Raw genomic sequence first — 15,628 nt, forward strand, 5'->3', positions numbered from 1 at the left:
GCTAGAAATTTGCTCTTGGACCCTCGTATTTTTGGAACTCCCCAGCTACAGAAGTTTAGGATTAATCTTCCACATTTCTGCCACAAACAAATCTTGCCACGTACTTGGCAATTACTATGAAATTATGTGGGTGTTGATAAAAGACTCCCCCCCTGTACCACCCATCAGAGAATGTCAGCTAGTTAAATTAAGGTCACTTGCTGAGCCTCCCCAAATAGTTGTAAGAAAGGGAAGTTATTAAAATGCTGGTGTTCCTATAATCAGTGATTTTTGTTGGGATGAGTTTTTCTCAAACACGTCACCATGGACTACAGAGGAATGACAAGAGTGGGAAAGAGACTGAAAAATAATAGTAGAAGGTGCAAGTGACTTACATTACATTTTAAATACAATACTTTACATTTTAAAGCAAAAGAAGTCTCCACTGTTATCAAATCATGTATAAGTGTGTATTTGTACTTTGGTTTTTAATATAAATGGGAGGCGATGGTTTCTGAGTGGTGATATCAAATAAGAAGTGGCTGAGAGACAAAGCTGAGGAACTGAGGTTCCCTAGTGCATACTCGTGGCCTTATGTTCACCATTGATCATTAAGCAGCTTTAGGATTATCACTAATGGATATCTGTTCTAAATGTTACTGAATTGGAATATTTTGAGCATATTCCATGGCAAACACATCAGATTTCTGTATCAGAAAACAGTCATCTGCTGATCACCTTGACTCTCCAACAATAGCCTGGAAAGCAGTTTGAGGCATATCTGTTCAAACAGTCCCTCTACCATGACTCATCTAGTTATTATTCTCAGACACATAAATAGAGGAAACAGGTTTTACTAAGAATTCAGATAATACTATTATTTTCATGGGACAACTGGATTTTTAAACTATTCATAGCATTCGGCTCTCAACTGGCCCTTCATTTAGCTCAGAAAATGAAAACATGCTAATCCTAAAATTGTTTTTTGCATCTTAGATGGAATTTGCACTCCTTTTTTTTTCTTCATCATCTTGTGTGCACTCTGTTCTTTGTTCCACATGGCTCTTCTACTTCTCTCTCCTGTCTTCCTTTTGTTTCTTTTTTCTTTCAAGGTCCTAATTGTTTGGGTTATTTTCTGTGACGGTGACGCCCAATTAGTAACTCCTCTGATTCCAATTCTACCCTGCTTCAGAGGCCAGAGCTTTTACACTAGTCCTCAGCAAATTTCATTCCTTATCTTCAGATGGCATACTCACACCTGTAAAGAATTTTTAGAGTTCCCTTCCTGTTTTGTGTTCATCTGAAGTCACTGCCTCTCTCAGGCTGTTCCCCTGACAGGGGGAGTCCCCAGCTGCCCTCACCCCTGAACTGTTCTACACAAAACAGGGAGCCCTGCTCACACAAACTGGTAGAGAGGCAGGATAGTAAGCTGCAGCAGCAGGGCTCGGGAGCTGAACATAGGAACAAGTGTCTGATCACAACAAAAGACTGATTCTCACATCCAGATTTAAGCTCCACCAGGTAGGCATGCTATCAAACAAAGGAAGTAGAAAAACCACTTCCTTACTCTGATGGATGATTTCTATTTTTGCCTTGCAAAATACTCATTCACATGTTGCCTTTTAGATGAATGAAAATCATGTTAGAGCAGTGTGGATTGACCTTCTCCCCTTTCCCTTTGTCCTCAGGGTGCATCAATCCTCAGAATGATTCAAGACTGGATTACACCAGAGCTCTTCCAGAAAGGCTGTCAGGTAAAGGTGGCAGCAAAACCTGCCGGAAACACAGCCCATCTTTACGTGACAGTAGCAAAGCCATTATTCAAAACATGAATATCAGAGATCCTGGTATTGGTAGCAAAAGTACATAGTGGATTTCAATCCTGAGTGGACAACATAGAGGGGAAGAAGTTCCATGCTCCCACAGAAGCAGGAATGTGAACTGCATAAAGATTTGATAGCCAGACAGTTAGGATCTAAATTCCTGACAGCTTTAAGTGGAAAAACCTCCTCTACCCCACAGCTATCCTGTTGTCAACTGGGATCCCCTCATTCTGCTGTAGAGTGTGTCTGTGGCTTCCTATGGCCAGGATCCTCCAACCCACACAAGGCTGACGTGTAGGGACACTCTTAGAGGTATCAGCTCATCTGTGCCCTGATGCAGGGACACCCAGCCCTAAAAAGTGAAGGTAATAGGGAGAAGAAAAGAGATATATTGCACAATTCATAGTCCTTTCTTGTGGAGGAAAAGCGTGGTGCTACAAAATAACAAAATGGCAGAAAGGAGCCACCCCAGAAGGAGAAAGCTTGTCTGTCCTTTATTCTGAACAGACATTGGTAACAAGCGTTACCAGTGCAGGCTTACCACATTTGTTCTTACTTCCCTGTCTCATGAAGAGCACGTTTATGGGCTGCTACAAGATTGTTGTATTTTCCTGTATTCCCCCTTTCACTTACTCAATCAGAACAGTTACCCAAGATGGGAAAATACAGCTGCCTTGTCTCCAAGAGCCTAACCCTTTCCTTCTGCTCAGAGCCTTCAGGAACCCTAAGGTAGGCAGCTGTGGCCAACAGCGAAACAAACAGCACCATCTACTGACTGAACACCACCGGGAGCAGGTGGCAGGGTAGGAAAACACCCGCCGAGCAGCCAGGGAAGACACAGGATGGGAATAAGGTTTAGGCATTGCAAACTCTTTGCTGAACACCATTACTCCGTGTAAAAATCGTTTTGATCAAAACGTGGAGGTGACTAGAGTTTCCTGCTTCCACTCTGAGTCCACAGGTAGTGAAATCTCATTAAATATCTTCCTCCTGCTAAACAGCCTCTTATATTAGTCAGAAATTTGCAGCAGGGTATAGTGGTGTTCATTTAAACAAAACCCAAAAAAATATTCAAATACAAATTTATTTCCTACTAACAAGTCACTCTGGAAAATGCTGACTTTTGGTGTTATGGGATGCACTGGACAGCAAAGGAATTTCATCAGCTGAATACTGATCCATTTGATCTCCCACTGACAGTACTACCACCCATGTGTGGATACTCTGTGCAACTGAGAGGTACACTCTGTATCCCTGTACAACTGAATATGTGTATTGTTTTCATAGGCAAACAAGAAACACTGGTAGTATTTTCATGGTCTTCCATCTCTCTCTAGGCATATTTGAAGAAATACCCTTTCCAGAATGCCAAGACAGAACAATTCTGGGAAGCTCTGGAAGAGGTGTGTTTTGCATCCACCCAAACCCCTTGCTGATAAATGTTTCGTATCTTATCCACTGATTTCAGTTTCTCAAAGTTTTAATATTCTGTAGCTCTTCTGTCAATGAGATCATACGCTAGGCAGCTTCCCCCTTCCTTCCTTCCTTCCTTCCTTCCTTCCTTCCTTCCTTCCTTCCTTCCTTCCTTCCTTCCTTCCTTCCTTCCTTCCTTCCTTCCTTCCTTCCTTCCTTCCTTCCTTCCTTCCTTCCTTCCTTCCTTCCTTCCTTCCTTCCTTCCTTCCTTCCTTCCTTCCTTCCTTCCTTCCTTCCTTCCTTCCTTCCCCTTTCCTTCCCTTTTCCTTCCCCTTTCCTTCCTCCTTTTTCCTTTCCTTTCCTTTCCTTTCCTTTCCTTTCCTTTCCTTTCCTTTCCTTTCCTTTCCTTTCCTTTCCTTTCCTTTCCTTTCCTTTCCTTTCCTTTCCTTTCCTTTCCTTTCCTTTCCTTTCCTTTCCTTTCCTTTCCTTTCCTTTCCTTTCCTTTCCTTTCCTTTCCTTTCCTTTCTTTAACATAAGGCTGTGGGAGTGGAGTAAGAACCCAGAAAGGAGGCCTTGCTAACAAACACTCTGCTGCTGAAATATTCCCCCTGCAACTTAAACTCATTTCATGTGTGAAACAGCTCTCATCCACCATCATGCACCCCATACTGTCTCTTTTCTCTCTCCAGATTCAGGTGTTGGAAAGCTATCAGTAGCATCAATTCACAAGTAATTTTGGTGCTTATATCCCTCTCTAGCTTGTGAGTCCCAGCTGGGTCATCATCTGTGCCACCATTTTCTGATCTTTCCTGTTCCTTGAGGCTGGACTATTTTTTCCATCTATCTCATTAGCCCCCATTACACTGGCATACTGCCAGGTTCTTCCCTGGTACTTTTTCCTTTTCTTCCAAACCTGTGGACATGCACACAGACTAAATTGTGCTTTTCTTTTTAGTTCCAGTCTTCTCCTTGGTCCCAGACTTCTTCCTACTCAGCAGAACTTCCTGCTTTCTCTCTCTAGTGCTTTGCATCTTCACATCATCTTCCTCATCTGGAGAAAGTCACTAGAAGTGAGTCTAGCTCACTTCTCTCACAGGTGGCATCCTCAGGAGGTAGTGACAGCTTTCTTCAGCTCCAGTTCCCAGGACAGATGTTCAAATTTTACATTGATGCAGCTGCTGGTGGTTAATACTGGCTCTTTCTTCACACTCTAAACAGGACACACTGCAAGGAGGCTTCTGCCTTTAAAAATCCCACTGTGTCCTTTCTGTCTTGTTCAGTTTTTCTGTCAGAAAAAAATTGAGAGATCTTGGAGAATGCAAGGGGCCTCAAATGTTCCTCAGTATTTCTTATCCATGCTACTGGCCAGTCTCCTGCCTACACATTTCTCATTTCTTCTGTGAGTGTTCAAGTTTCCAAATAATTTCTTTCTTCAGTGACAGGCACCATAAAAGGATTTAATTGAGGATTTTTTTTGTCCTGAACATGCTCTTTCCTCTGCCCCTTTCTGCTTTTCTTTTTCTTAATACCAGAGATACTTTCTTTCCTCTTAGGACTGAATTCCCATTTTCACTACAACCTTCTTCCATCATTCACAGGCAAGTAATAAACCTGTGAAGGAAGTCATGGACACCTGGACTAGGCAGATGGGCTACCCTGTTTTGGAGATGGGAGATAATTCAGTATTCACACAGAAACGTTTTCTTTTGGATCCCAGTGCAAATGCTTCTCATCCTCCTTCTGATCTTGGGTAAGTTCCTACTGCACATGTTGATTCATACCAGGTAGAAACTAAGTAAAATATACCTCATTAAATGCATTTACAAAAATAAGTTTAAAACACCAAAACAAAAAATCCCAAATGAACAAAAAATAAACAACAAAAAAAAAAAAAAAACAATGACAACAACAACAAAAAACCACGCACAAATAAACAAACAGAACCCCAAAAACCTATATGGGTTTTCTCTTGGGAAACACAATACCTGTCTAAATTCCATCATAGTAAGCTCCATAAAAGAATAAGTAAAATCAGAAGTGTATAAATCTGTTAAGATATTTTGTTTAGAAGACAAAAAATATTAAATCTTTCTTCCTGGAGGTAGGAGGAGATACCATAACCTTAATTTTTTTTATTTTCTGGAAGTTAGTGACCATTTACTTAACCTAGGGTTATAAAGATTACATATATTTCCCATAGCATTTGTCACCAAGGAGAAATCTCTCTGGGATAAAGTATAATATACTAATATGGAAGAGCAGCTGACTGCTCAAAAGAGCTTGATCATTTTAGCAGCCCTACGCAGGTGGCTGACATTACACTTGCAGCATGCTCTGCTGTCCCACATCCCTGATTGCCTGGTCACAGTCTTGGTCAGGCTGTGCTGTGGCTCCATTCCTGCCCAAATTTCTTATCTTTGTCCTGGGCATGCCCTGGAGTGAGGAAACTGCACCTACCCAATAAAGATATACAAGGAGCTGAGGAGCAAGAGGTAAGTGCTTTTTAATGAAGGAATTAGGATTGTCTTGGAGAAGAAAAATAGGCTGGAAAAGGCAAGAAGCCCTGTTAACTGTATCACAGTAGATGCTTAAACTCTTTCCTTTTTTCCATCTGCAAAAAAACTTCTGTAATACTTAACCATTTATTTCAAGTCAGCATTGCAAAGATTAACTAGTGTCTGCGCAAAGCCCTAGACACATCAACATCAACCTTGACACCAGTTATTAACATAAAATCATCTTTTACTAAACCAATCACTTTGTATCCTGCTAGAATATTGCCTGACATTATTTAGTATGTATATGTTCATAAGCACAAGTCAGCTTCAAAAACAAGATGTAAGCATTAAACAAAGAAACAAAGACATATTGGAGGGGCTTTTTTTACTATTTGGCTTCAAATGTAATTTGACTTTCTTTCCCATTAAATAATTTCAGTTACAAATGGAATATACCAGTCAAATTTAAGCGTGGTGATACATCAAATTATACTTTCTACAATGCATCAGATTCTACAGGTAAATGTATTCTCTTTTAAGGATAATGAATGGATGAAAGTTTTCCATATAATTTATAAGAAACAGAGTACAGAATGAACTTTCATACTTTGCAGTTTTCAGGTCCAGGAGGTAGCACACAGCTTGGTTATTCCAGTCACTAGTAATTTCAGTGATAAGATTACTATTTCCCCTGTACAAACATGATGTCAGTTTAGACTCAGTTTCAGTATAGTGCTTAACCATCTTAAATACAGTCCTATTCAAGGAAACATCTATGCATACTCTTAATTATAATGCACTAAAATCAATTTGGCTTAGATATGGCCATTGTCCAGTCCAAGAAAAGAGGAGAAGTGGGAGGCTGATGAATGCTTTCATGCCATGGTAAACTGGCAACTTGAGTTCAATTAAAGAAAAATAACTACAAATGATTAATCACCTTTTCTTATGCTGATTTCCGAACTGAGAAAATTCCTACGTGGTTCATTTTGATCATTGTTCTAGTATTCAGTCAAATTTGAATTTCTTCTACTACACCTCCAGTGGACAAAATTGTGGGGAAAAATTACTTTTTTCAGATTTTTTCACATTTTAAATTACATCCCATTGAATGTCAAAAATATTACAATTGGCTTATCTTTTCTTGTGCTTGTTTGTTACTTTCTTAAAATGTGATTCGTCTTTTGTTCTGGGGTGGCGGTTTTTTTAAATGGTTGCTTTTAGTACCCATGCAAAAACAAACAAAAAATATCTTACGTTATGATACAAGTCAGAAGTTAAAACAAAGACATTTTCTTTCTCTGATTTCCACATGATCTGAGGGCTGCAAGGGGCTATTAACTTCACAAATCATGCAAAGTCTTGATTAGGTGCTTACTTCTACTTTCACAAAATTTCTGTCTTGCAGGGCAAACAGCAACTGTAGGGAAAAATCTTTTTAGAAATACTTTGTATGTAACATCCAAACAGAAACATGCTTTTAACTACAGACACCCTCAAAACAGAGATTCAAGACCATTGTTTTCAATATGAAATAGAAAAATTTGCATAAGTAGCATTATCAACTGGACCAGGCCAAGCTTCTGAGAAAGAAAAATTTTCAAGTATTCATTTTAAATGGGAAAATCCCTAAACATGAAGTGCTTGCATGAAGTCTCAGCCTATTTTGTAAATCTTTTATCAACAGTTACAAAAATAGAATCAAAGAAGAGTAAGGAAAGAAAAGTTAAATTCAGTTGAAACAAACTGGAAAATGAAACTAATGAAGGATAAAATATGAGAACTTTAATAGTGCACACAAGGATGAAAAATGTTGAAAAATATATATTTGCAAGAACTGCTTCTTTGCAATTTTTTACTTCTTACAATGACACTAAATCTCACCATCCTCATCCTACTCAGAATGACCTCCATTTCAAATTTAACAAAGTAGCTACCCCAAATAATTACTGCAATTCATTTGTGTAAGACAAGTGCTGGCATTCATCAAAATCTGTAATAGCTCATCTTTACTGAGAGCCATTTAGAAGTAAATAAAGAAATAAATTAAATTAAGGGTTGGACCTTATTTTGATATCCATTAAAACCAAATAAAATGTTTGGAGTCAAGGAATCTCCAGAGAGATCTGCATCATATAAGGTGCACAAACTGATTCCTGTTTATTTTGTAGGAATTCAAATACCATCTTCTACTGATACTTTTGTGAATGTTAATCCAGACCACATTGGATTCTTCCGGGTGAATTATGATAGTCAAAACTGGGCCAGCTTAAGCAATCTTCTGCTCCAAAACCACATAGTGAGTGTTGTAATGTCTAACTTGTCTGGTGGGTCTCTTATAAGAGGTCTGTAAGGCTGGGGTTTTTCTGCAAACAGTCTGTATATTCTTGATCCCTCTTTTCCTCTTTTCATACAGATGTTTTCACCTGCTGATCGCGCAGGGATTTTGGATGACGCTTTTTCTTTAGCGAGGTAAACTAATTCTCTGCAGAGATTTCAACACAAATGTTTCACTTTCTGTTGCCTAATAATTTGGATTCAGGCAACCCAGGTGGTTGAAAGAAATTTTCTGACTTTGGTATGAGCTTTAATTCTTTGTTGCTTTATCTTGTGGGTGCAAGGGGGTGCATTTAAGTATGAATTACAACTTGCATTACCGTTGCAATCACAAGAAATGCTCCCTTTCAGTACCATGGCAAGAAAAAAAGCAGGCTTCAGTTGCACAGGTCTTAGAAAGGGGAGTTTTCTCCATATAATTAACAATAATGGAAGCACTCCAGAAGAGGTTAGGTATCCAGAAAAGCAGAGATGTGCCTACAATGCATGCAAGTAGTTTGCTTAGAAACTTGATTGGAAACTTCTAGATCTTGAACCCAACCATGCTGACACAGATAAATTTTAAGCAATCTGTAACAGGCTCTAAGTCTCCTCAGCCTTTCAGGATGTCACCAACCAGCAATTCCTTTCTTTTTTTTGTTATATTAATGTCAGTCAGTTAAAGGCTGCCTACTTCTAGGCACACTGGGCTGCTGCACAATGCTAGCAGTCTTCTCACAATGGCACAACTCCTACAATTAAGCATTGATCAACAGTGATCCTTGGTTATCTCTTTGGAAAACACCTTCCAAGTTACATTCCAGACAACTTTCTCCCTCACAAACTTTACTATTTCAGGCCTTCTAAAGTAAATAGTAAATCTAATATCTTTGGAGAAGCAAGATCTTCAAATTCATTAAAATAACAGAAGTTATGTTTTCTCCTTCCACAGACCTGGACTTGTGAGTTACACTGTTCCCCTGGAACTCACAAAATACCTAGGAAAGGAAACAGATTATTTGCCTTGGAATAGAGCTATATCAGCTGTAACTTACCTTGCAAACATGCTCGAAGATGATCAAACTCTCTATCCCCTGTTTCAGGTGATGAAGCAAATAAAAGCCAACCCAGCTTGGGACCACTGAATCTGATAATTCAGAATCTCTCACAAGAATAATACTGAAGTTCAAGTGATTTTCACTGTTGCTGAACTATTACATTTACTTTTCATTATTGTTCTCTTAAAAAAAACCCTCTAAACACTGCTTCATAGTGGTATCTGAATTACCTGGATTCTGCATTCAGGACCATGCACTTGGAGAAAAGACATTATGCCTAATTATTCTTATAATCTGTCACCATAAGGCATGTTACAGGTATTTATTTGTCAAGGCTGTCCTGCATTCAATAAAGAAGTATATATAAGGCAGCAAAATCTCAAACACCTGTCCTCAGCACAAAGGGTGGCTATATCTCTATGTGGCAGTGAGTAGGTTTGTTAGTTGACCTAAAATACTGAACATGATTTAGTGATCACTAAAGTAGGTATGTCCTGAACTATCATCTCTGGAAAGCAGTTGTGGCAGTGTGTCCTTGCTGTACCCCAGACTTCATCTGGGAACACAGACAAGGCTAGAGAGCAGCAGGTTGGCTTTGTCCTGTCTGCACATCAGTATTGCAAGCATTCAGACTTGGCATGCTGTGGGGATCTGGAAAGATTGTGTGTGTGCCTGTTCATGTTACTTTTTATTCAAGAGATGATAGTTCTGAAAAAAGATGAAGGAGAACAAACTATGAAATTAAATATATTATAATTTAAAGTAATCTACACATGTAACCAACACTCTTTTTCTACTTCAGCAATATTTTCGCAATCTGGTAAAACCAACTGTGGAAGTACTGGGCTGGGAGGATTCTGGAGAGCATTTGCAGAGGTGGGACAATCTTTATTTTTTCCTTCTTATGTTATTGACGCATTAGTTAGCAGTAGGAAAATAACTCTCTCTCACTCTCTCTCTCTCTCTCTCTTTCCAAGGCTTCTTCGTGCATCTGTTCTAGACTTCGCCTGCAGTATGAATGACTCAGAATCTTTGAACAACGCTTCTCAGCTTTTCAATAGGTGGTTACAAGGAGAAACGTGAGTGCTCACATCTTTTGTGGTTTGTGAAGAACACAGCATGTGACTGGGTACCACTGGGTACCACTGATCTCAAGTAGGAGAGGGGGAAGAATATTTAAGTACTGTTTCTTTATTTTTAGTATTCCTGCAAATCTCCGACTTATAGTATATCGCTATGGGATGCAGAACTCAGGCAATGAGACATCATGGAATTACATGTTCGACAAATACCAAGAAACTTCATTAGCCCAAGAAAAAGAAAAGTTGCTATATGGCCTGGCATCAGTGAGGAACATCACCCTTTTGGACAGGTGATTTAAATGCACACAGATTTCTCTTTGCTTACAGAAGCAACTGTTCGCTGTTTGTTCTTTCCCCTCTTCCTCTCTTCTGTGCTGTCATTTTGGTCAGATTACAGCATGAGGAATGCAATACATTTTCAAGACCAGTTATCTAACATGCCCCTCTGAGATTGTACTATGGCAGGGAAAAAGCCTTGTTCTTTTAGTGGAAAGATATTGAAGACATGGTAGTTGCTGCACACAATCAACAACCTTCAGCTCTTCCAACAGTGTGTGCAACTTTAGTTGCTTAATAGTTAATTACCGGGAGTAAATTAGTCATCCATTTCCTCTTTAATCAGTGAAGAGAGGCCAGACCTACAAAGCACTGCTTATCCCAGACCAGGAAAGGAGCTTAAAATCAATGGAAAGAATTGCTTTTGGGTGTTGTCAGTCACCCTCCATTAGCTCCAGTTTGCTTAGCCTAGATGTCTACTTTCTAACTAGCTAAAATTAGGCAAACAGCCTTGAGCAATTGTTATTAACAGTGCTATGAAGGCATCCACCTGAACTTGCAATGCACCCTGAGGTGCTGCGCAAAAGTGCTCAAGCTAGAACCAAACATGTTGAATTCATGCTGCCATGGCAATGATGAGGAGTCTGGATACTGCCCCAGAATCGTCCAGCAGACTGTCTGACTTGGCAAGAATCTCACCAGGCCGTCGCCCTGCATAGGCACATTGGCTACTTTAGGCTTATCTGATAATTTTGCATGTTGCTGTATCACGCAGCATAGCACTCATGCAAACAAACATCTACACCAGGGCCATTCACCACTGTATCAGAGCCCTACCTAAATACCATAACATGGAGCAGCCACTGCTTGAAAGAGTCCCAAGTTTAAAGGAGGTGAAACACAGAAGTATAGGAGATTCAAAAAGATTCAGAAAGAGTAAATAAAAGATTTAGAGTAATTGAAATAACAGTAGGAAGCAGCTGCATTTCTAAATTCTTGTGACCGCAACAGCCTTAATCTAAAGCCATTAAATAGCTAATGGCTGACATGATTAAAACATGAATTAATTAGCTAGATCAGACTATATTTGCAGAAAATAAAAAATCCCTCCTAAAACAGGGAAAGCTTGTCTCTCAATTTACTATTAAAATAGCAAACAAGGAGGGAAGAGCAAATAGATTGAATAAAATGTCCATTACATATAGGGAAAAAGAAGACAGTCCTTAATCCCAACACACAACAGCTTGAAAGGGTGTTCTTCTGCAGCTGCTGCTGTGAATCCATGACCATGCTACTCATCTCGCTGCAAACATGTGTGCTTCACCCCGTCAGTCAAAACCATCTGTGCCATAACTCGAAGTATAGCTGCAGCACTTGCAGGCATGCTCAGCCCAAATGAATTTTAATTCTGTATGGAAAAAAAATTCCAAACAAACAGCACAGATGTCAATGTGAGCAAGTCACCTGTGCATGTATTCATGGTCCCTATAAAATCTTTAAAGTCTGGACTACTACTTTTTTTGGTGCTTGGCTTAACAGGCTGAAGTACTAACTGATCCAGTCTTGTTTTCTCTACTGCATTAAAATATAGGAATAATAATGGGGTTTGGCTATTTTCAAATAGAGACATAAACTCTACCTACTTTGCTAAAGATTCCTAACTAAGATTTCTTTCAATACAATTATCTCTTGACACAAGTTACATTTTAGATCTGTATACTTTACCTTTAAAATGCTGTAGGAAAAAAAATAATATTCCTGTTTGGAAATGGTTCTCATTGATTCCTATGGCATTTCCTGTAGATATCTGAAGTATATTTACAACACCAGCCTCATCAAAAGCCAAGATGTGTTCACGGTCCTGAGATACATCTCATATAACACCTATGGGAAAACAATGGCCTGGGACTGGATACGACTGAACTGGCAGTACTTAGTTGACAGGTACTCTAACGAACTCATGGGAAACTACATCCACCTGTAAATCTTGTTACATGCCATATTTTTCTGTGTTTTCATTGTACAGTTATAATCACTGACCTTTGCAAAATGAAAACTGAAAGCTTATTCAACACAGTTATATCCATTTGCTGTGGAGAAATTATTTTGTCACTAACTTGAAAACCATTCTTTCCCTAAATGATTGCTACCAGTAAATGGTCATCAAAGAGAGAAAGTTTTACCAAGGCCACAGAAATCTGGTTATTGCATGGAAACTAGTGAATCAAGTCTCCACTCTTGCGACTGATTTCATACTAAGAACACAGAGTATAAAATGGGGGGTATAAAATTCTAATGGTAACAGCAAGCAGCAGACATACAGATGAGCAGTGGAAGTAATCACAAACCTTTTCACTTTTCTCCTCAATATTTGAGTGACTTATCTCTCTTTCCGTCTCCTAAGTGCTTGGTGAGGGCACAGAAGGAAAGCACGCCTGCAAGCCTAGAGCTGATGATCTGGACAGTTTTGTATTGCTGAGTAGCAATATTCCTAACTTTCAGCCTGAGACAAGCAGTAGTTACTTTAAAAAAAATTATTCCACCATAAGAGATTACTCCTTTAGTAAACATATTTAAGAACAGCTCAGATATTATGTAGGAGTGCTATTTTTCAACTATTTTAAAAAATGCTGAAATTTGAGTGTACCTGCTTTATTGTAATACAATTAGACGTTTACGCTTCAGATAATTATGGTTTTGCATCAAACATCTTTTATTAAATTGTTTTTCTAGATTCACTATAAATGACAGATATCTTGGTCGAATAGTAACTATTGCCCAAACCTTCAACACTGAGCTCCAGCTTTGGCAGGTATGATGACATCAATTCTCTTGAATTTAAGTCAATATATTTCACTAACTTCTGGACAGGAAACTTATATTTTTGTCCTCTAAGTGCTTAAAGCAGCAGGAGTAAACTGTAAAACTATTCCAGTGCTACTAGCATGAGCTTACAGATCTCTCCCCGTCAGAATTACCCCTGACTGTGTCTTTGTAAAAAGCTGCTTGCCCAACAGCAGCATTATTTACTTCACATCAATTCTTTTCTCTTTTCCAGGTGGAAAATTTCTTTGAAAAATATCCTAATGCTGGGGCAGGAGAAATGCCCAGGAGTCAGACACTGGAGCAAGTGAAGAGCAACATCGAATGGCTGAAAGAAAATAAGGAGGAAATACAATCATGGCTGAAAAGCACAGTAGGGCTTCAAAGTCTTACTTTGTGAAAAAGATCAGGCACTCAGATCTTCAAAGATGTTTACCAATGTGGATTTCTCACCTAGGTACCTTACTAAGACCTAATATTTTTTTCTACAAACACTCAGGAGACCACTGCCAGAGCAATGTTGGTGTAGTTGCTTAGCAAGAATAGCTTGAGATCTGAATTTGCCTGAACAAACAGGACAAAGGTTTAAAGTCATTCAAAGCAGAAGTGATGGCAGAACTGGTGTCCTTGCTGATCACTCTGGACTCACTCCTTAGGCACGCCACTCTGCAAAGCTACTTCTTGGTTTGCACAGAAGTATGTCTAGTATACTCAGGGATTCCTTTCCAAGTTCACCTCATAGAAGCTTTCTCCTGAAGGAAAGGGAATTAAATGGTAGTTTTGACATTGTCTGAAAATCATCTCCTATATTCATAGCTGTAAAAATTCTATGTCTGGGATTTGGGTTTGCTTTCTGATACTACAGAAAGACCAGTTAAGCTTTCCTCTCAATTGATTTTTGAAGTTTAACTACTAGTACACAAGGGATCAATATTATCAACTTCTTTTTCAATTATTAGTAGGGATTCTGTAGCTTAGGGGAAGGGTTGTCATGGTTACTTTTGTCTTATTTCTAAATCTTTAAAAAAATTAACTTGTGGCAGCCAATACTGCAAACAAGACACGCTTTACTTACTGCTTCTTTTCTTATAGAAAAATTTAAAATTTAAAAATCTACATGAAGTCTCAGTCTCATTCTAATGAAATTATGAAACTTTATGGGTTATAGAAGAACAGCTGTTACATAGCTCAGCTGTGCTGTACGTAATAGCTTCAGTGACTTCTGAGGGGGAAGAAACCTATTAACTCCTCTGAGAAAACACAGAAAAAATGGGAAATGCACCCAGAGAGGTCAGATGAGTCCCATTGCTGCAGCTGAGTCTATTGTAGGACTACAGACAGCAAAGAAAGAATTCTCAGTCCCAAGTCCCTCCGCCCTTGTGATGCTGGAGAAGGCTACTCTGTCTCTCCCAAGCTGGAAGCTGGGGGGTTTTGGAGTTCCCAGGTTTCCATGTGCTGTGTCCTGACACTGGACAAGCAGCAAATGTGAGCACCTCCTTGTCTTCTCCCTGGTCTCCTGAACAGAGGCCACAACCAGCTAGAGCCATTGTCTGTCCATGTGTCCTGGGAGCAGGATCACAGAGCACCCCATAGCAGGTAGCCCAGAGAGATTTCATGCACAGCTGTCAGGAAACTCTGCAGTTGGATCAGAAGACAGGAGCACGGAAAAGCCTTTGCTTACCTTCATTCTGCAATGCTATTCAAAGGGAAGAGGAGATGACTGTAAGGTACAGTAGTTTTGGTACAGGCTATGTGCTTGCCTCTGGGCCTTGGTACAGAGGACTCCAGAACAACTTATACAGTCCCAGATGGAAACACTTTCCTCCACTTCCACATTTCACTCAAGGCTGGTACTGTTTTGTGCCTCTCTCTAGACACTCAAATAGCTGTGACAAGCCCAGACAAATGTGGTGACAAAGTCAGTTGTCCTGTTGTGCTGGTTTTGGCTGAGATAGAGTTAATTTTCTTCACAGTAGTTGGTGTGGACTATGTTTTTCATTTGTACTGGAAACAGTGTTGATAAAACAGAGATGTTTTCATCACTGCTGAGCAGTGCTTACAGTGTCAGGGCCTTTTCTGCCTCTCACACCAACTCACCAACAAGGAGACTGAATGCGCATGAAGTGGGAGGGGACAGAGCTGAGACAGCTGATCCCAACTCACCCACAGGATATTCCATCCCATAGTGCATCATGCTCAGCATACAGAGATGGAGGGGAGAACAAGGAAGGGACAGACATTCAGAGTGATGGCGTTTGTGCTCCCAAGTAGCCATTATGTGCGATGGAGCTCTTCTTTCACAGAGATGGCTGAACACCTGCTAGCTCATGGGAAGTGGTGAAGGAATTCCTTGCTTTCCT

The 15,628-nt window shown here is 39.6% G+C and overlaps 1 protein-coding gene across 2 annotated transcripts in view; it reads left to right on the plus strand.

Annotated features, from left to right (window-relative positions):
- The window catches only part of ENPEP (glutamyl aminopeptidase), a 33,710-nt gene extending 19,935 nt beyond the window's left edge, over positions 1-13,775 (plus strand). The window contains exons 8-20 of one of the 2 annotated variants that reach the window (XM_058804060.1): positions 1,668-1,733; positions 3,140-3,205; positions 4,814-4,965; positions 6,153-6,232; positions 7,885-8,012; positions 8,130-8,185; positions 8,982-9,132; positions 9,890-9,963; positions 10,065-10,166; positions 10,289-10,459; positions 12,249-12,389; positions 13,179-13,257; positions 13,504-13,775. In XM_058804060.1, the coding sequence (XP_058660043.1) occupies positions 1,668-1,733; positions 3,140-3,205; positions 4,814-4,965; positions 6,153-6,232; positions 7,885-8,012; positions 8,130-8,185; positions 8,982-9,132; positions 9,890-9,963; positions 10,065-10,166; positions 10,289-10,459; positions 12,249-12,389; positions 13,179-13,257; positions 13,504-13,668 (1,431 nt within the window). In that variant the 3' untranslated portion in view covers positions 13,669-13,775. The remainder of the gene's footprint in view (positions 1-1,667; positions 1,734-3,139; positions 3,206-4,813; positions 4,966-6,152; positions 6,233-7,884; positions 8,013-8,129; positions 8,186-8,981; positions 9,133-9,889; positions 9,964-10,064; positions 10,167-10,288; positions 10,460-12,248; positions 12,390-13,178; positions 13,258-13,503) is intronic. The other variant, XM_058804061.1, reaches the window with a different exon arrangement.
- The last annotated feature ends 1,853 nt before the right edge of the window (positions 13,776-15,628 follow it).

This window comes from Ammospiza caudacuta, chromosome 4, assembly GCF_027887145.1.
Source record: "Ammospiza caudacuta isolate bAmmCau1 chromosome 4, bAmmCau1.pri, whole genome shotgun sequence".
Classification (NCBI taxonomy): domain Eukaryota; kingdom Metazoa; phylum Chordata; class Aves; order Passeriformes; family Passerellidae; genus Ammospiza; species Ammospiza caudacuta.